The sequence below is a fragment of the Zea mays genome, chromosome 8 (genome assembly GCF_902167145.1).
Source record: "Zea mays cultivar B73 chromosome 8, Zm-B73-REFERENCE-NAM-5.0, whole genome shotgun sequence".
NCBI classification, from domain to species: domain Eukaryota; kingdom Viridiplantae; phylum Streptophyta; class Magnoliopsida; order Poales; family Poaceae; genus Zea; species Zea mays.
In genome coordinates this window covers 104,537,806-104,557,372 of record NC_050103.1, presented here as the reverse complement: position 1 = coordinate 104,557,372, position 19,567 = coordinate 104,537,806, and the positions used below count along the sequence as shown (strand labels likewise).

At 49.3% G+C, this 19,567-nt stretch overlaps 2 protein-coding genes and 1 non-coding gene across 3 annotated transcripts; 1 reads left to right on the top strand and 2 right to left on the bottom strand.

Moving 5' to 3' along the window:
- Positions 1 to 5,851: 5,851 nt before the first annotated feature.
- LOC109939395 (serine/threonine-protein kinase ATG1c) lies at positions 5,852 to 7,656 on the bottom strand. The gene is made up of 4 exons (XM_020543064.3): positions 7,567 to 7,656; positions 7,133 to 7,491; positions 6,669 to 7,012; positions 5,852 to 5,896 (listed from the first exon to the last, which is right to left on the bottom strand). Exons 2-4 carry the CDS (start codon positions 7,332 to 7,334, stop codon positions 5,852 to 5,854), a joined length of 591 nt encoding a protein of 196 aa, XP_020398653.1. The 5' UTR covers positions 7,335 to 7,491; positions 7,567 to 7,656.
- Positions 7,657 to 10,186: 2,530 nt separating this feature from the next.
- Positions 10,187 to 12,020, top strand: LOC103635636 (40S ribosomal protein S12-like). Its single transcript, NM_001324196.1, has 5 exons — positions 10,187 to 10,229; positions 10,324 to 10,368; positions 11,055 to 11,346; positions 11,625 to 11,690; positions 11,787 to 12,020. Exons 2-5 carry the CDS (start codon positions 10,364 to 10,366, stop codon positions 11,844 to 11,846), a joined length of 423 nt encoding a protein of 140 aa, NP_001311125.1. The 5' UTR covers positions 10,187 to 10,229; positions 10,324 to 10,363; the 3' UTR covers positions 11,847 to 12,020.
- A 2,426-nt stretch (positions 12,021 to 14,446) lies between these two features.
- On the bottom strand, positions 14,447 to 14,528 carry TRNAS-CGA (transfer RNA serine (anticodon CGA)). Its single transcript has one exon. It is a non-coding gene; the product is annotated as a tRNA-Ser (tRNA).
- Between the last annotated feature and the right edge of the window lie 5,039 nt (positions 14,529 to 19,567).

Genomic DNA, 19,567 nt, shown 5'->3' with positions numbered 1-19,567 from the left:
GCCGGTGAACTGGGTGCCGTTGTCGGTGATGATGGAGTTCGGGACCCCGAAGCGATGGATGATGTTGGTGAAGAATGCCACCGCCTGCTCGGACCTGATGCTGTTCAGAGGTCGGACCTCGATCCACTTGGAGAATTTGTCGATGGCGACCAGCAGGTGCGTGTAGCCCCCGGGCGCCTTCTGCAAGGGACCGACGAGGTCCAGACCCCATACAGTGAAGGGCCAGGTGATGGGTATTGTCTGCAGGGCCTGAGCGGGCAGGTGTGTCCGCTTCGCATAGAATTGGCACCCTTCGCAGGTGCGGACAATTCTAGTGGCGTCAGCCACCGCCGTTGGCCAGTAGAAGCCTTGCCGGAAAGCATTTCCGACAAGGGCTCGGGGCGCTGCGTGGTGGCCGCAAGCCCCCGAGTGTACTTCCTGCAGCAGTTCCCGACCTTCGGCGATGGAGATGCACCGCTGGAGGATGCCCGAGGGGCTGCGATGGTAGAGCTCCTCTTCGTCGCCCAGCAAGACGAATGACTTGGCGCGTCGCGCTACCCGCCGAGCCTCGACTTGGTCGAGGGGTAGCTCTCCTCGACGGAGATATTGCAGGTACGGGGCCTGCCAATCTTGATCTGGTGTGGCCCCGCTCTGCCCTTCCTCGACGTTCAGTGCTCTGCCCTCGGGGGCCGAGGGTACCTCGGGCTGAGCCGAGGGTACCTCGGGCTGAGCCGAGGGTACCTCGGGCTCGGGCGTGTCGTCGAGCTTGACGGAGGGTTGATGCAGATCCCGGGAGAAGACGTCCGGGGGGACTGTCGTTCGCCCCGAGGCTATCTTAGCCAGCTCGTCTGCGGTTTCGTTGTAGCGTCGAGCGATGTGGTTGAGCTCGAGCCCGAAGAACTTGTCTTCCAGGCGCCGAACCTCGTCGCAGTAGGCCTCCATCTTCGGGTCGCGGCAGTGGGAGTTCTTCATGACTTGGTCGATGACGAGCTGCGAATCACCGCGAGCGTCGAGGCGTCTGACCCCTAGCTCGATGGCGATCCGCAATCCGTTGACCAGAGCTTCGTACTCGGCCACATTGTTGGACGCCGGGAAGTGGAGGCGTAGTACGTAGCGCAAGTGCTTTCCGAGGGGCGAGATGAAGAGCAGGCCCGCGCCGGCCCCCGTCTTCATCAGCGACCCGTCGAAAAACATGGTCCAAAGCTCCGGTTGGATCGGGGTCGTTGGCAGTTGGGTGTCGACCCATTCGGCCACGAAATCCGCCAACACTTGGGACTTGATGGCCTTCCGAGGGGCGAACGAGATCGTTTCGCCCATGATTTCCACCGCCCACTTCGTGATCCTGCCCGAGGCCTCTCGGCACTGGATGATCTCCCCCAGGGGGAAGGATGACACCACAGTTACCGGATGGGACTCGAAGTAGTGTCGCAGCTTCCGCCTTGTCAGGATCACAGCATACATCAGCTTTTGAACTTGTGGGTAGCGGATCTTAGTCTCGGACAGCACTTCGCTGATGAAGTAGACCGGCCTCTGAACGGGCAATGTATGCCCTTCCTCTTGCCTTTCTTCTTGGCGCCGCGCGGAGCAGACGCCTCGGGAGCTTCTTCCGACGGGCGGCCCTGGGGCTGCTTGTCCTTTCGGAAGATAGCCTCGACCGCCTCCTGGCTAGAGGCGAACTTGGTGGCAATGTCCATCAGCTCGCTCGCCCTGGTGGGGGTTTTGCGACCCAGCTTGCTCACCAGGTCGCGGCAAGTGGTGCCGGCGAGGAACGCGCCGATGACATCCGAGTCGGTGATGTTGGGCAGCTCGGTGCGCTGCTTCGAGAATCGCCGGATGTAGTCCCGGAGCGACTCCCCCGGCTGTTGCCGGCAGCTTCGAAGGTCCCAGGAATTCCCGGGGCGCACGTATGTGCCCTGGAAATTGCCAGCGAAGGCTTGGACCAAGTCGTCCCAGTTGGAAATCTGCCCCGGAGGCAGGTGCTCCAACCAGGCGCGAGCAGTGTCGGAGAGGAACAGGGGGAGGTTACGGATGATGAGGTTGTCGTCGTCCGTTCCACCCAGTTGGCAGGCAAGGCGGTAGTCCGCGAGCCACAGTTCCGGTCTCGTTTCCCCCGAGTACTTCGTGATAGTAGTCGGGGGTCGGAACCGGGTCGGGAATGGCGCCCGTCGGATGGCCCGACTGAAGGCCTGCGGACCGGGTGGCTCGGGCGAGGGACTCCGATCCTCCCCGCTGTCGTAGCGCCCCCCACGCCTGGGGTGGTAGCCTCGGCGCACCCTTTCGTCGAGGTGAGCCCGACGGTCGCGTCGATGGTGCTCGTTGCCGAGGTGGCCCGGGGCCGCAGGCGCGGTGTTGCGCGTGCGCCCGGTCTAGACCGAGGCTTCCCGCATGAATCGGGAAGTCGCGGCATGAGGTTCCGAGGGATATCCTTGCCTTCGGGATGCAGTGCTCTCGGCCCGCCGGGCCGCAGCGCCTTCCAGGAGATTCTTGAGTTCTCCCTGGATTCGCCGACCCTTGGTGGTTGACGGCTCCGGCATCGCGCGGATGAGCATTGCTGCGGTTGCCAGGTTCTGACCAACCCCGCTGGATGCGGGCGGCGGTCTGATCCTGACATCGTTGGCGACGCGGTGCTGGAGACCTTGGGGCAGATGACGTATTTCTCCGGCCAGGGGTTGGCCCACCCATGCCTGTCCGACGTCCCGATGGATCGGCTCAAGCGCTCCTGTTCCCTCGTTGAGCCTGGCCTGCGCCTCGCGGACTTGCTCGAGTTGTGGGTCGTAACCCCCCGCCGGAGCGGGGACCACAGCTAGCTCCCGTGGGATGTCGGCGCGAGGCACCGGCCTAGGGAGATCACCATCCTCCGGCATGCCAAGATGGTTGCCTTCAGTGGGATCCCCTAGCTCGATGTGGAAACATTCGCGGCTTGGGCCACAGCTCTCGTCGCCAAGGCTGTGGCTTCCATCGGAACAGTCGGATAGGCAGTAGTCACATGCGGTCATGAAGTCCCGCACGGCACTGGGGTTGCCAAGTCCGGAGAAATCCCAACCGATGCCGGGATCGTCATCTTCCTCGGACCCAGAGGGCCCGTAGGTCGAGACGTCCGTCAGCCGGTCCCAAGGCGACCGCATACGGAACCTCAGTGGGGTTGCACTCGCCTCAATGAGAGCGCCCGCCAAAACGAGGTCGTTTGGCGGGTTGAGGCCGAGTCAAAATGACGCAAGATGGGAGTTAGTCGTTACCTTTTGGTCGACGAGGAGCGACGTAGTCACATCGGGGACTGGTTGCGCCGTCATCTCTGGTTCGAGGGCGACGTCCTGCAGGCTTTCCGCGAGCGCGCCGGCGTCGTCTTCTTGCTCGGGGTCAGCGCGCCGCGGGGGGACGGCGCTTGCCTCCGTCTTGAACGCGAGGTCGACGTCCGACGTGCCTTCCGTCGGGGCGTCGGGGGCGTCGATTCGCTCGACGGCCGACGAAGCGCGGCCTCCCGTCTGGCCTTGACGGCCCCGCCTCCTCCTCCATTGGCGGGGGAGGGAACGGAGCGAGCCCGAATGTTGCTCTTCCACCACGCGGGGAAGACGTCGTCGATTCCGCGCGCCGGCGGGCGGGTTGTCGGCCGCCATTGTCGTAGTCGCGCGGCGGTGGAAGAAGTATCATGTCGTAGCTGCCGTCGAAGGACATGAACTCAAGAGTCCCGAAACGAAGCACCGTCCCGGGCCGGAGAGGTTGCTGGAGACTGCCCATCTGGAGCTTGACGAGGAGCTGTTCGTCAGCACGCAGCATGCCCCTACCTAGCGCGCCAACTGTCGGCGTTTCGAGACAGGGGGGTCCCTAAGCCGACGAGTGAGTGTGCTGCGTGCCCCAGCCCAGATGGGTCGAGCGCGTGGGCGAGCGCGAAGGGGGGAGAGGCGAGGTGGCCGGAGTCGAGCGTGAGAGAGGTGTAAGTCCCGCGGCCTTCGTGTTCGTCCCGCGCCCAGGTCAGGTGCGCTTGCAGTAGGGGGGTTACAAGCGTCCACGCGGGTGAGGGAAGCGAGCGGCCCCAAGAGAGCGCCTGTCCCGTCCTCGGTCCCGCGCGGCCAACCTCCTCTGAGAAGGCCCTGGTCCTTCCTTTTATAGTCGTAAGGAGAGGATCCAGGTGTACAATGGGGGGTGTAGCAGAGTGCTACGTGTCTAGCGGAGGGAGAGCTAGCGCCCTAGGTACATGCCAATGTGGCAGCCGGAGAGATCTGGGCACCCTGCTGGCGTGATGTCGTGGCTGTCGGAGGTGCGGCGGAGCCTGATGGAGGGACAGCTGTTGGAGCGGTCGAGTCCCTGCTGACGTTGTCCTGCTTCCGTAAGAGAGCCGGGGGCCGCCGTCGTCATAGAGCTTGTGGAGCGCCATCATTGCCCCTCTGGCGGAGCTGGCCGGATGAGACGCCGGTCTTGTTCTCCGTGACCCGAGTCGATTCGGGGTAGGATGATGATGGCGCCTCCTGTTGACGTGGCGGTCTGTGCCCTAGGCAGGGCGACGTGGGGGTTCCTCCGAAGCCGAGGTTGAGTCTGCCTTTTGTTGCCGCGGCCGAGCCCGAGCCAAGGGGTCGGGCGAGGCGGAAGTCGTTCGGCCGAGGCCAGGGCGGAGTCCGAGCCCTGGGGTCGGGCGAGGCGGAGTTTCGTCGTCTTCCGGGTCTTAGCCCGAGTCCGAGCCCTGGGGTCGGGCGGAGCGGAGTTCGCCGTCTTCCGGGTCTTAGCCCGAGTCCGAGCCCTGGGGTCGGGCGGAGCGGAGTTCGCCGTCTTCCGGGTCTTAGCCCGAGTCCGAGCCCTGGGGTCGGGCGGAGCGTAGTTCGCCGTGGCAAGGCCTGACGGACTGTCAGACTCACTCTGTCGAGTGGCACTGCAGTCGGAGTGGCGCAGGCGGCGCTGTCCTTCTGTCAGACTGGCCAGTGGAGCGGTGGAGTGACGGCGGTCACTTCGGCCCTGCCGGGGGCGCGTGTCAGGATAGAGGTGTCAGGCCACCTTTGCGTTTAATGCCCCTGCAATTTGGTCAGTCGGTGTGGCGATTTAGTCAAGGTTGCTTCTGAGCGAAGCCAAGGCCTCGGGCGAGCCGGTGATGTGTCCGCCATAAAAAGGGGGCCTCGGGCGAGACGGAAGTCTCTCGAGGTCGGCTGCCTTTGGCCGAGGCTAGGCTCGGGCGAAGCGTGATCGAGTCACTCGTGTGGACTGATCCCTGACTTAATCGTGCCCATCAGGCCTTTGCAGCTTTATGCTGATGGGGGTTACCAGCTGAGAATTAGGCGTCTTGAGGGTACCCCTAATTATGGTCCCCGACATGGATAGTGTCTTTTTATACCTAGAAAAGGTCTTAGGCAAGGAGACCCTTTATCTCCCTTCTTTTGAACCTAGTAGCTGATAGCTTTACCAGGATGCTCAAGAAAGCAGCTAGACAGGACTTGATTTCTGGGCTTCTTCCTCAGGTCACGGGAGGTGGTGTGACCACTCTGCATTATGCAGATGACACTCTTTTCTTCTTAGAAATAATCTAGAAAAGGCTAAGACTTTGAGATGGCTGTTAATCTTTTTTTGAACAGATATCAGGGATGAAGATCAATTATGAGAAGAGTGATCTTCTTGCCATTGGTTTGGATTCAGATAATGCTAATAGTTTTGCAGAAGTGTTTTGTTGCAAACAAGGGGGTTTCTCAATCAAATACCTCGGTGTGCCTCTTCACTTTACTAAATTGAAGAGAGCTGATTTACAACCTGTGATAGATAAGAGAATAGCTGGATGGAGAGGGAGACTTTTGCCCTATGCTGGCAGACTTACTCTTTTAAGAGCATGTCTTTCAAGCATTCCTATTTATTTGCTTTACATTATAAAATGTCCCTAAATGGGCTGCTGACATGATTAATTCACAGATGGGGCACTTTCGGAGAGAAACTGTTTCTCTATCTGCACGCAGACATCATCAGCTAGCTTTGAGTTCGCAAGCAAATGCGAAGCATCAACACTAAGCCCCTTCATATGGATATCATGTGAGTGACTCTCCTTTGCAAGTGAAGCTACAAAGGTATTGCATAAATGAATTGCTTGCTTCCAGGTTGCAAGAACAATTAGCTGAATAGAGAACGCCACCAAGTGTCTGCCACCTTTGATTTTCAATCAGGTGGTTGATCAGCAAAACAAAAAAGCAAGTCAGTGGCAGCTTGTTGCTATTGACAAACACTTCATAGGAAAGTTGTGTCTTGAGTTACTGGGATTCAAGCTTAAAGACAGTTCAACGTAACTCAAAAGCATTGTTTGCTAATCCTTCCATACCAAATTATAAGTCGTTCTAGCATTTCTAGGTAACATTATGTGATACATAGTTAAAGCTATGTATCTAGAAAAGCTAGAATGACTTACAATTTGAAACGGAGAGTATTACACAAAGCTTAGGATAGATGGAAAGTGCACATTAAGTCGTGGTATGGATGAAGGTATTTCAATGGGTTATAACCATCTCCAAAGGTTGAGTCAAATTAAAATAAAGCATAGGGCAGTGTCGGAGGCTCCCACACGAGCGAGGTCTAAAGAGGGTCTAGACAAAGGATAAACCGAGGCAAGCCTTCCCCGCAGATGCGGAGAGGCTGCTTCGAACACGCGACGTCGACCTAGTGACTCAGTGAAAATATAACATAGGGAAAGCAAAGAATCTGGGTACCACCAAGCAGATAAAAATTACCTCATCCCTGACCAACCCTGCTATGGCTGATGCATATTGCTCCAACAATCTAATCCTCGTCAGATAATCAGATGGGGGCTGATCCATGGCATCACTTATATCTGCAGATCCCTGTGAAGTGACAGATGCAGGAGAATAGTGGCTGTCGAAGCTACCAGTCCCAGCAGATTGTTGTCTATTAATCGGCAAACCATTTATCGGCATTGGTGCACTCAAGAAAGTTAACTTCGGTGGTGAAACAGACAAATTATCATATTTTGCCGGTAAGTTAAGCTGCTGAGAGGCATTTGTTGAAAACGATGATCCCTCTGGGTGTGGTCCAGACACAAATACATATTCCTGATCTACAAACTCTAATGAATCAATGATAGGGAAATCTACATTTACAAAGTAATGAAATAATAATTTCAGTAAAGGTTGTTCATAATAAAAATGAGGAATTGCACTACTAATGACTTCCATACCTTCTGGATAAACACCTTTTGGACCTTGCACTTCATGAATCTTGCTTTCCTTGGTCATTTTATCAGTATGACCATGGTGTTGGCTACTAGGTGCATGATTATTTCCCAAGACATACCTGGAGAACAGACTGGTATGTTTTGATGGACTCTGGCCTGAAGTTTTATCCAATCTTTTACCTGTGGGAAACCCATAAGATTTCATCGGACTCTTACTGTCAGGAATTGGACCCTCATCCTGTCCACTTGACTCATCATCCAAAGGAAAAGGTATACAATCTTCTTGTGAACTTTGGCTTGAAGGCCTTGTTGGACTGATATTATTTATTGGAAAGCCATCTCTTATTTCAGATAATGTCCGACTGTAAATGCAATACAGAATATTTAGAGCATCAGAAAATGCAGTAGGTGAGAATATAATGGAGACAAATCAATACCTCAAGGTCCTCTCTGGAGCATGTTCAGAAAGAAATGGGTGGTGCACAAATTCTTCAACTGTAAGCCGCTCCACTGGATCAATTCTACAGATTAGCACACATAGTTAATGTGAGCTGATAACTGTATATGATAACATCAATAGTATACATTACATTTCAGCCTCAGTTTTAAATACTAGATACAAGGCTATGCTGCGGCTGTATATTATTAGCTTATGCATCGTGATATGCTCAAACGCAAAAATAGAAACCATCCACTTTCAATGTTCTTATTTCCTACACATACTTTCGCAGAAAAAAGTATGCCTTGAAAAAAGTGGTATTCTGAAAACACTTTTATCTAAAACTGGCTAAATCTCTGCTGCAAAATTTCTTAATGTTAAGGAACAATCTTGAGTTGAACATCAAAACTGAAAAATAGGTACTAACAGAATCACTGAAAAAATAAAAGCGAAAATCACACTGCAATTAAAACTGCTATTGCATGGTACCATTCATTTTCCAAAGAACAAATATAATAAATTAATACAACGATACTTGTGAGATTTCTCCTTTCCAAGTTGCAACGTAAGAATAATAATGTGGTTCAAACTTCTTTGAACCATCAATGACAATATCATAAAGCTCTATATTCAGTGAGGAATTGAAGATATCATAGGAACTCAATGTAACTACAAATTAGTGACTTAACCTGAATTGAGCCGCAACAACTTTCTGCACAAGTCGATGCAGTCATGGCTCAATTCACAATCAGATGGTAATCGTATTTCATGCGTCCTGAGTATATTTTTAAGCAACTGGAGAGCAAATAAATATATTTTCCCATTAGCACTTGTAATGTTGAAATCAAGCACCAGCATCTTAATTATCTTTGCTTTGTAGTGTCCGAACGAACTTAGTACTCCAACGAACACGACACACCATTTTTTTATAAACAATTTATGGCATAGAAAGAAAGAAGGGCCATCCTCCGACGAGCCTGTGACGTTCTCGCATGCCATGCCTCAACTCCCTCCTCCCCTTCCCTGCTGCGATGCTACCCTCTCCCTCCCTTCTTTCCGACGCGACGGCGACACTCGGTACAGAGATGATGTAGGCCCCGGGCTAGTTCGCCATGTTAGCAAACAAAGCAAGCCCAAGTCAATGCAGGGAGCATAGCGAGGAGAGAGAAGGAATGGAAGAGGCCGAGAACCATCGCCATGGCGAGCTGCGAGAAAAGCACTAGGCTGCATGACGTGAGCGCGCACCACAGCACCTCGCACGGTGGGTCGCGTTGACAACAGCTGGAGGGAAAAGCGGCGGAGCGCGTCCCGCCGTTCGTGTCCATCGGGGAAGAAGCCGCCACTGGTCTGGTCTTGTTGACTCTTGAGTCTTCCACCTTCCTCCTCCCGTCTCGTCTCCAACGGTGTGCTTCTTCCTCCGGACGCCTCGCTCGTCCGACCGCTTTACCTCCCTCCTCCGGCGAGCTCCCTCCGCTGTTCCTGGTGTGTCTACGCGCCAGCTCCTCCTCTTGTCGATTTTGGGCGCGCTCCCCTTCGCGCAAGGCCGTGACGCCCGGCGGCCCCAGTCCGCGTCGCGCAAGGCCCGAGTCCGCGTCGTACTACCGAACGCACAAGAAGCCGCCGCCGCCACCGTGCCCTAAACCCTAAACCCTAGCAATGGGAAACCGAAGTGGGATGGAGGGGATGGGGTGGAGGAGGGTGAGGGAGGGAGCGCGATTACTTGGAACTCTGGAGCGCCGGTGGAGAATACCGATGGCCAGACGAGCGGGGGAAGGTGAGGTTTTTGGGGGAAGAGAGAGCGCGAGATTGAAGACGCTGGGGAGGAGGGAGCGTGAGATTCGGAGGCGGAGAGACTTAGAAGAATCTGCAAACGATGGACACAGGGGAGAATGCCACCACTGGATAACGATCCAACGGCCAAGGACTTTTTGGCGACGTGGACGATCCTGGGAGCCGGATTCCTTGCTGGTTTAATAATAAGGAACTCTTGAGTCTTCCACCTTCCTCCTCCTGTCTCGTCTCCAACGGTGTGCTTCTTCCTCCGGACGCCTCGCTCGTCCGACCGCTTTACCTCCCTCCTCCGACGAGCTCCCTCCGCTGTTCCTGGTGTGTCTACCCGCTAGCTCCTCCTCTTGTCGATTTTGGGCGCGCTCCCCTCCGCGCAAGGCCGTGACGCCCGGCGGCCCGAGTCCGCGTCGTACTACCGAACGCACAAGGAAGCGCCGCCGCCGCCGTGCCCTAAACCCTAAACCCTAGCAATGGGAAACCGGAGTGGGATGGAGGGGATGGGGTGGAGGAGGGCGAGGGAGGGAGCGCGATTACCTGGAACTCTGGAGCGCCGGTGGAGAATACCGATGGCCAGACGAGCGGGGGAAGGTGAGGTTTTTGGGGGAAGAGAGAGCGCGAGATTGAAGACACTGGGGAGGAGGGAGCGTGAGATTCGGAGGCGGAGAGACCTAGAAGAATCTGCAAACGACGGACACAGGGGAGAATGCCACCACTGGATAACGATCCAACAGTTAAGGAATTTTTGGTGACGTGGACCATCCTGGGAGCCGGATTCCTTGCTGGTTTAATAATAAGGAAATGTCTACCAAAAGTCCAAAACTCCCCACGCAGAAAACCTAGCAGCTCGGCGCTCCCTCTTCTGACTCCTTCGAGGTTGCGGCGGCGCGCTCCTCCGCCACCCCCTTCTTCTTCAGTTTCCCTCACATTACTGCCACTGACGTTCATTCCGTTTCCTTGCTTGCTCCAGGTACTCCCATCGCTATCGACCGGGTCCTCGAGCGCGGGAGATGGCGTAAGTTCTCACCTCGAAATCTTTGCTTCTTTTGTGCTAGTCTTTTGTTGCGACATGTTTACGTTGAGCGTTTTGTCCGGTGACTACATTGTCAAGTCGATGCCGCATCGCCTTCCGTAGCCGCCGTTGTCCGCTGTGTTCCACTTTCTCTGGATCGATTTCACTCCGACCAGGTTTTTCGTTGCCGCCGGCGTAGTTGGGCTCAGAGGAGCAGAGTAGATAGAGGGGAATGGTGGTCGACGAGAGGATATGAGACGCGGTGGAGCTGGAGGACTGGAGCGCAGCGCCGGCTGCTATGTGGAGCGCGGTTGGTGCCGGAGGCTAGGGCATCGGTTCCTAGTGCGTCCCCCTAGTGCGGATGATCTGAGAGTTGCAATGGAGCAGCCACTTACCTATTTTCTGTGTATAGAGAATTGTATTCATATAAATTGGGATTGCTGCTCCAACAAAGGGAGGCGATCTAACACGATTTACCATGATTTTGATCTGTGGATTGCCGCTACTCATCACACGGTAAGGCAAAACCCAGATGTGTCTTTATTATATAGAGCATACTCATGGTAAATCCTGTTGGGTCTTGGTTTGGTTACTGAATGAGTGATGCACTATGGGGGTTTATATTGTGACTCGATTATTGGGTGACTCACACTATACAGGAAGCTCATCAATTCATCATGACTTTTCAGGGATCAGGAGACCCCAGTTGCAGTTGAGGCCCCTACCCCGGTCCTTGGGGAGCCGATGGACTTGATGACTGCTCTGCAGCTTGTCATGAAGAAGTCGGGTGCTCATGATGGCCTTGTTAAGGGTCTTCGTGAGGCTGCCAAAGCAATTGAGAAGCATGCTGCTCAGCTTTGCGTGCTTGCGGAGGACTGTGACCAGCCTGATTATGTCAAGCTGGTGAAGGCTCTTTGCTCTGAGCACAACGTTCACCTGGTTACTGTGCCTAGCGCTAAAACTCTTGGTGAATGGTCTGGGGTGAGTTAAAAGAATGCTTCCTTAGAAATGTGACTTTGTGCCAGTCCTAGTCTCTAGAGGACCCTAGCAAAATTAATACGGTTTACATTGTTCTGCCTAATGTTGATAGAGGAGAACATAATATGGTTTTGGAGTGTTCATACGCGATTATATTTTCTTTTAGTTGTACTGTGAGTTAACACTCAATTTTTGAGCATGCCATTCTTCATTTTGTGTTGTATACTATTGCTCAGTAGTTGTCATTGATCTTAGCAACTTTCGTTTGTGGTCCTGTGTAGCTTTGCAAGATTGATTCTGAGGGCAAGGCGAGGAAGGTTGTGGGTTGCTCCTGTGTTGTCGTCAAGGTAACTATTGGTTTCCTACTGTACTACTATAAGGACCTACTCTGGATTATTTAGGCAAAATGTGAATTTTTGGCTGCTTCATTTGGATATCATCAGGACTATGGCGAAGAATCTGAGGGCCTTAACATAGTTCAGGAGTACGTCAAGTCACACTAGATACAGTGCATCGGTATCTGGAACTTGTGCTCTACACTAGCTTTAAGACCTGAATTTAAATTTGTGCTGGTTCTTGGGCTTTTCTAGGAGATTATCTCAATTCTTGTTTTAAGTGATGTCATCTGGTGTTAATACAAATCATTAAGCGGTGGTATTCTGCTTCTGTTCTTTGTTACCATTCCATGGCAACTGCTGCCGAGTCATTTGTGGTTGCCTGTTCAAGCCGATTGAAATTAGGCGTATACTGTTTCTTTGGGACAAGTGATCGGCAGCCTTTTAGCGCTACGTAATTTTCTAAAATATAACATCGATGTCATTATATTTGTATTGAAAAATAACTACTATAATTTTTTGTATCACTTAAATGGCATTGATAAGGAATTGTCTAAGTCATGAAATATGCCTAAAAAATTCAAGAGGCAGTGGCATTGTTTGTTCAGCGTTTTAACGCGGCATCTCTGCCACGGCAAATCTGTTGGTTATATAAGCAACAACCAGAACGATCTGTTTGGGGTCGTGTCAATCGATATAGTTCGTGTAATTCGGTCTCACCCGTCGATGCCAATTTGTGACTAGCCGATGCCAATTTGTGAGTAGCCGCCGGCTTTCGATTCCCACACACACAAGGTGTGTTTGGTGCGCAAACACAAGTCTCAGCCACTTAAATCGAGAAAATATGAGAATTCCCTTGCCGGTGTCATGTCTCTGGATAGAAGTGCAATTGTGACTTTACCCTATAAAATTCAGCTTTACGATTTCGGTCATTCTTTTTGGAAACGAAGAACAAGTTTGGGGGCAAAATCACAATTACAGGTAATTGTTCTTTCGTTTACAATTGTGATTTTGTCCATGCTTCTGAATTTAACTGTTCTGTGTTTCACACCGTCAGTGCCTGTTCCTCGTTCTCAACAAGGACACCCGAAATCACAAAAGTTGAATTTTATGAGTAAAATCACATTTGCACTTACGTCTAGGGACAGAAACACAATAACCTCTCTGGTATATTTAGAGTGCGTTTGGTTGGGGAGTCAATTAAAATAAAGCGGTTCCATTCTAGTTTTTGAAAATGGAGCCGTTCTATTCTGTGTTTGGCAAGCAGAACAGAGTCACTCTATTTTTTTGTTTTGTTGAATAGTAGAATATAGCGGAGCCACTCCGTTCTTTATTTGGTTGGAGAGTCATATGAGTGTAGATAAGAAAATAAAGTAGAGCGCTCGTGTCCAACCATTTTGATGGAGCGGGAGCACTTCAACTATTAATGATAAATTTTCTAATGGAGATTACAGGAGCCCCGTTTCTCTTTTCTTGGAAACCAACATTCAAAAAACTAGAATGGAGTCGCTCCATTCTTCTCTACTCATCGACCAAACACATCCTACTAATGATTGCTCGTACTTCGCAGAAACAACAAAAATAAAATAAAATAAAATGCACGAGTCGTTTGATAGCCAAGCTAAAATAAATGACACAATAATTCCATTTTGTACATATATTGTATGGACCTGGCATGCGGTGGCTGGTAAGGTTATCCGCAGCGGTTTCCCCTAAATTTTTCCCCCTATATCACTTTTTTGTGTCACATCATCAACATTTCACCCCCTATTTTTCATCTCCCGTAGCGGTTCCCCCTAAATACTCCCCCTATACCCCACTATAACTATAAAATATCATTTTCTATATCTACTATCAATTTTTTATCTACTAACAATTACTCGTGGACCCACAGCACAGTATCGTAGGGGATGAACAGTGAACCCCTGGATTGAGGGGGAGAGAGAAGGGGACCGCACGCTAGGGGGCTCGGTAGAGCTGGCCGTTGCAGGTGATAGAGGACAACTGTTGCCCCTAGCGCATGAATAGTAATAGGGGAGGGAGGGTGTAGAGTGCACCATTGCAGGTAGTCTAAGACTGGCCGCAATGGACGCGGCGCGACGCCCCCTCCCCTTGCCCTGTAGCTCGCATGGCGGCTACAGGGCGCCCCCCAACGCCGCAGCGGCTCACCCTAGCCAGCGCTCTACGCAGAGGTAACCTTCTCTCTCCCCCTCGTTCTGGCGCTGTCTCTCTCCCCCCTCTAAACACTGTTCACGTGGGCCCAATTCCATTTGTTAGTAGATAAAAAATTTATAGTAGATGAAAAGTATGTATAGAAAATGATATTTTATAGTGTAGTGGGATATAGGAGGACTATTTAGGGGGAACCGCTGCGGGAGATAAAAAAATAGGGGGTGAAATGTTGATGATATGACAAAAAAAATGATATAGAGGGAAAAATTTAGGGGAACGTTTGCGGATAGCCTATCCACAAGCGTACGTACCGATATGCCATGGAAGGCATTCGACTCTGACCGCCGGGCGGCGCTGTGCAGCAGCCAGCAGGAATGCAGGATGGCCGTGGGACACAATATTTGGTGAAGCCAAAACAAAAAAAAAAAGCGTCGACAGCAGGATTCGAACCTACGCAGGACAAGCCACAAGCGTACGTACCGATATGCCATGGAAGGCATTCGACTCTGACCGCCGGGCGGCGCTGTGCAGCAGCCAGCAGGAATGCAGGATGGCCGTGGGACACAATATTTGGTGAAGCCAAAAAAAACAAAAAGCGTCGACAGCAGGATTCGAACCTGCGCAGGACAAGCCCAACAGATTTCGAGTCTGTCTCCTTAACCACTCGGACATATCGACCAGTTGATGTCAAGTGCCGGTGTTGTTAATATACAACAGGTGATCTTTCTGAAAAACTGCATCAACCAGCACCCAACAGAAGCTCATGTTGTGAGTGAAAACTCTTTGCGTGCACACATACACCCGTCTCCTGCTCGCCTTTCTCCCCCTCCCCTCTTATCTCTGAGGCCCGAGGTGGGTGGCGGCCATGCCAGGGCTTGCGACCTATCGCCTCCAAGGCCTGCCATCAACCATGGGCTTTAGGTCGTGCTCAGAAGATCGTATTTTATATTGTAGACTGTATTGTTTGCGAACTGAAGTTTAAAATTGGATATAAGATAGAAGGTCGGATAGACTTTGCTAAAGATAGCTCTTTGTGTTGCTGTGTTCTTACTCTTGTGTTGATGATTCTATGTTGTAAAGGCTAGCGAGAGACTCTAGGTTGTGGAGTGACTTGTGGAGACTCTATCTTTCATCATAATAAATCCGAGGGCTCAAACTTGATCGTTGTGATCGCTTGAGAGGGTTGAAAGGGACCTCGTCCTTATAGGTGTTTGGGACTGCTCTAGGTTACAGCTCCAGCGTGGAGCTGTAGTTTGTAATATAAATTTAAATAGTTTAAAAATATTTTTAATCTAAATAATAAATAAATTGACTTATCTAAATGTCTTGTAAAGGTTCACGACTCTAGCTCGACGACTCTAGCTCGACGATTTTCTAGATCACCTAATGATCTGCTCCACTAAATTTAATGGAATTGGAGTAGTCCTAAATAGGCCCTTAGGGACACCTCAACGAAGACGTAGGTTCTTTGGAACCAAACTTCGATCAAACAAATCGTGTGTCTCTCTTTGTGTGTGTTTTGCATTTTCTTGCGATTTGTTCTACTCTCTCCCTCTTTAAGTTCTCTTACTTGGACTTTGATTTAAATCACTTGAGTTGCTAAGTAAATTCCATATTCATAAGAGCAACAAGTCCAAGAGAACCCTCTCCCTCCTACTCCATTTTTATTATCTCTTGATCTAACCTCTAATTTGAGATTTAGGTTGTTTTAAGTGTTGCTTATTCACCCCCTCTAGTCAACTATCACTAACACATAATGATTTAGGACTTCTTTGTGATCCTTTTACATTGAGTTCAATATGGTCTTTGAGGAGCCAAACTTCTTTATACTTTCTTCACTACTAGTACCTATCTCTATTATCTTTGAAATCAAAGACATCCACTTCTGTCCACTGATGATGGTGTCTTCTCAAAGGTCATAATCATTTTTGGACACAATTTGTTCTTTCCCTTTGGCTGCATGGCCTTCATGTTATTGAGCATCTTTCTTCTTGCTCGAGGAGGGTGGATTTTTGGTTGGCGATGGTGGTGGGTTAGGTACATGCTCCTTAGGTTTTAGGGTAGCCACCTCTCGAGTGAGGTCAATCAGCCTTGGTGGCAAGTTGAACCATAAGCTAAACACCTTATCTTTGTGTCCTTGCAATCTTCTTGTGCTCTACTTGTGTTAGTTGTTTATTAAGGTTTGTTGCCCATCCACTTTTACAAATCTTCCTACAACAAATATGTGGTGGAATAGGACCTTATTACTACAAAGAACCCTAGCAATTTACTCAATCTACTTTTACCTCAATATGGTTTGAATTGTGGTTTTGGTTTGCTTTAATACATGGTAGTGCCACAGTTGTACTTGACACTTCTTTAACACAATAATGCTCTCAAGTGCCATGCACATGTGCGATAATTGCTGAGTCTATTAATTTTAACTGCTACTTTTATGTTAATTTTAAATAGGTCTATTCATCCTCCTCTAGACTTGCCTAATCTTTTTAGGTATTGTCTAAACTAGGGATGTCTAGCAAGTCATCCTTATGTCTTGGCATGACAGTCAACACTTCTACACTACTATATTCATTTGGAATGGGCTAATTATGGAACATGTGGCTAGAGATTGCTAAACCAATGACAACTTGTAATTTATGGACATTGGTAATACCATGTAATATAACTAAGGAGCAAGTTGATGGTCCGATGATGTCATCAACTACATAGTGCTCCATGTTTCCCATAGATCTGATATTGCTTGGAATGATTGGAGACTATGGTTTCTATGTGCTCATCTATTGATTAGACATTACATCACCAAGTGTAGCATCGTTTGGGGTCAGGATTGGACATGAATTTGGCCATCATTTCTTAACCTCCTCGTTTGAATTATCTCTTAAAGCTACCTTATATCGGTCACATTTTTGTACATACTAGACCACTCAAGAAACCTTTCTTTCCATCCTAACCTTGATGAGATACCTCGAACACGACTAGGGTGCTCTGGGTTACCTAGACTATGACTAAGGATGTCCCTCTCCCTTTTTGGCTTGAATGATCCTTTCTTATCCTTAGCTACCACCACCAAAATGTTCTTGTCTTTTTCATTAATGATTGGATCTAGAAATGAAAACCAAAATCACTTTCTTGTGGTCTCGAGCATGAAGTGAATTTGAGAGTCTTTCATTAAGTCATCTTTGTAACTTCGCCTGCCCTCCATTTGGGAACCTATCGCTACTCGCTAGTAATCACCCATGCCGATGTGGTGGTTGACTTGTTCTTCTTTGCAAGTTTAGAATTGGCTTGACTCTTAGATAAGAAATCTTTTGATGTCTTCTACTCAACAAAGATCCCCCACTGAGCTTATGGAATTTTGACATACCTCTTTGTTACATCTAATCCCATCTTCACAAGCTTGGTATTCCGTTTAGAACTCCGGTTATGAAAGGCGATTGCGAACTTGCAAGTGCAATCAACCCCAATTGAGGGTTTTGTTGATTTAATGACAAAACAAATAAGGTTACTAACAAGTTTGCTCCTAGTGTATACTCAGTGTCAGTAAAGATAAAAGAGTAAAGACTTTAATTGAGAAATGAAAAGGGAAGTTTCAAGGACAAAGCAAATACATTAGTGGTGCCTTGAAAAGTTTCCATGCAACGATCGTGTAAAATTTTCTATATATCATATCTTGAGTCACATGATCTAATTCTTACTTAGTAGTTTTCACACAGGTAATGGTGTTTGGTATTGCTCAAGCCTATAAATTCAAAAGTTATTTTGAAAAGCAAAATTCTTTGGACACTCTGTGTATGCAACTGATGTTAGGATTGAGAAACGTAGAGTATTCCTGTTGAAAAGCAGCTAAACTTGGCTTCAACTGAGTTGAGCTTGTCTTCAGCTGGGTTGAACTTAACTTCAACTGAGTTGAATTTTTTCTTCAGCTGGGTTGAACTTGACTTCAGATGAGTTGAGCTTTTCTTTAGCTGGGTTGAACTTGAGTTCAGCTGAGTTGAGGTTTTGTTCAGTTGAGTTGAACTTGACTTCAGCTAAGTTGAACTTAACTTCAACTGAGAAATTCTCTGGTAAAAAACAATTGAACCTGCCTCTGGGCCAGTTCAACCTGAGTTTTCTCTCCTAAACTCTCTGGTCAATACCAATTGAACCGACCCTGGGGGTGGTTCAACTGGTGTCTGGGTCAGCTGCCCAGTTTGACATGTAGTCTGCTAATCTATGTGGCAGATTGGCTATAAGTGTACCACCAAACGGTTGAACCAGCCCTATGGGCGGTTCAATCGGTGTCAGGGCCAGCTCACCAGTCTGACCTATAGCTGCTAGTCTGACTAGTAGGTTGGCTGTTAGTCTGACCACCAGGCGGTTGACCGGCCTTAGGGGTGGTTCAACCGTCCCTACGCAGAAAAGTCAGTCTAACGACTCTTTTTAAGGAGGCTCTATAAATACCCCCTCATACCTCTCTCTTCATTTAACCTGATCGCCCCCACACTTATAGACAAAAGCACTCTCCCCCTCTCTCTCTCACACACCTGATCTAGCTCTCAAATCAATTGATTGAAGGAGCCCCTTTGGTGTGAGGTTTGTGCTTGTGGCCCTCAGATTTTGTTTTCCTCTCCCTTCTCTTTCTCATATTTTGAGCTTGTTGCAAACACCTCTTGTGTGATATTGTTGTTCTTGGAACCCTCGAGATCCTCGACGGACTGAGGTTGCTTGGGAGTCTCCAAAGTCGTGGACGACCCAAGAAGTTTGTATTCCCCGCTCTTGTGAGTAGATTTGAGAAAAGATTTCCCTTAATCTTGGTGGTCGTGTTGTGGAGGATTAGGTTGGAAAGGCTCATCCCTTTGTGGACTCCTCAACGGGGAGTATGACACCTTTGTAGTGTGGCCGAACCTCGGGATAAAATCTCGTGTCTTGTGTTCTTGCTTGGATCCGTGATTGTGTTTTTCTAGTTGGCAAGATAGGCATATAGGTTTGTTCATTATGTGGATCTCCTGGTGGATTAACTCTTGTATTTCTCACCATCCACACTTAGTTTATCCCTTGTGTTCTCCGTTCTAAGGAATCCCACATTGTATTTCTGCATAGTTCAAAGCATAGATTTATTCTAGCAGTTAGATTGATTCAGAGTAGTTCAACCTACCTTTATAGCGTTCGAACTGTCCTGCACCAGTTGAAATATAGATTTAACATTATCTCGAAGTCCGTTGGGGTCGAGCTAATGTGTATTTATACCCCTCAACCCAATGCTCAGATTATGGGCAGCACTACCACCCTAGCCAAAACCAGGAGATAGTAGACATGAATTTGATGGATGCTTTGACTAGGTATGAGGATGTTAATCATAGATTTTGAGCATCTAGTTCAATAGTTGACAAATTGTCCTTGAGTTCCCCTTGATAGCACGACTTTTCTTAAACTCAAGATATAAAATATAAAAGAATTTAAACTAGAGATGGCAATGGGTACCCAAAAACTGATACCCGATGGGTAAAACCCCCATTAGGGCACAAGTATAGCGAATTTTAATGCCAATGAGTAATTTATTGGGCCATTTACTACACCCATCAGGTATAGTGGGCATGAGTATGTTCTCTCTTGTTCTATACCCACTACCCTATGGAAAACCCGCTAAATATTATGCTATTTTAGTATCTTTCATTATTGATGAGGTATGAGGCTTTTATATTTTGTATTTGGTACCTACTTTTATGATTAAAATGATA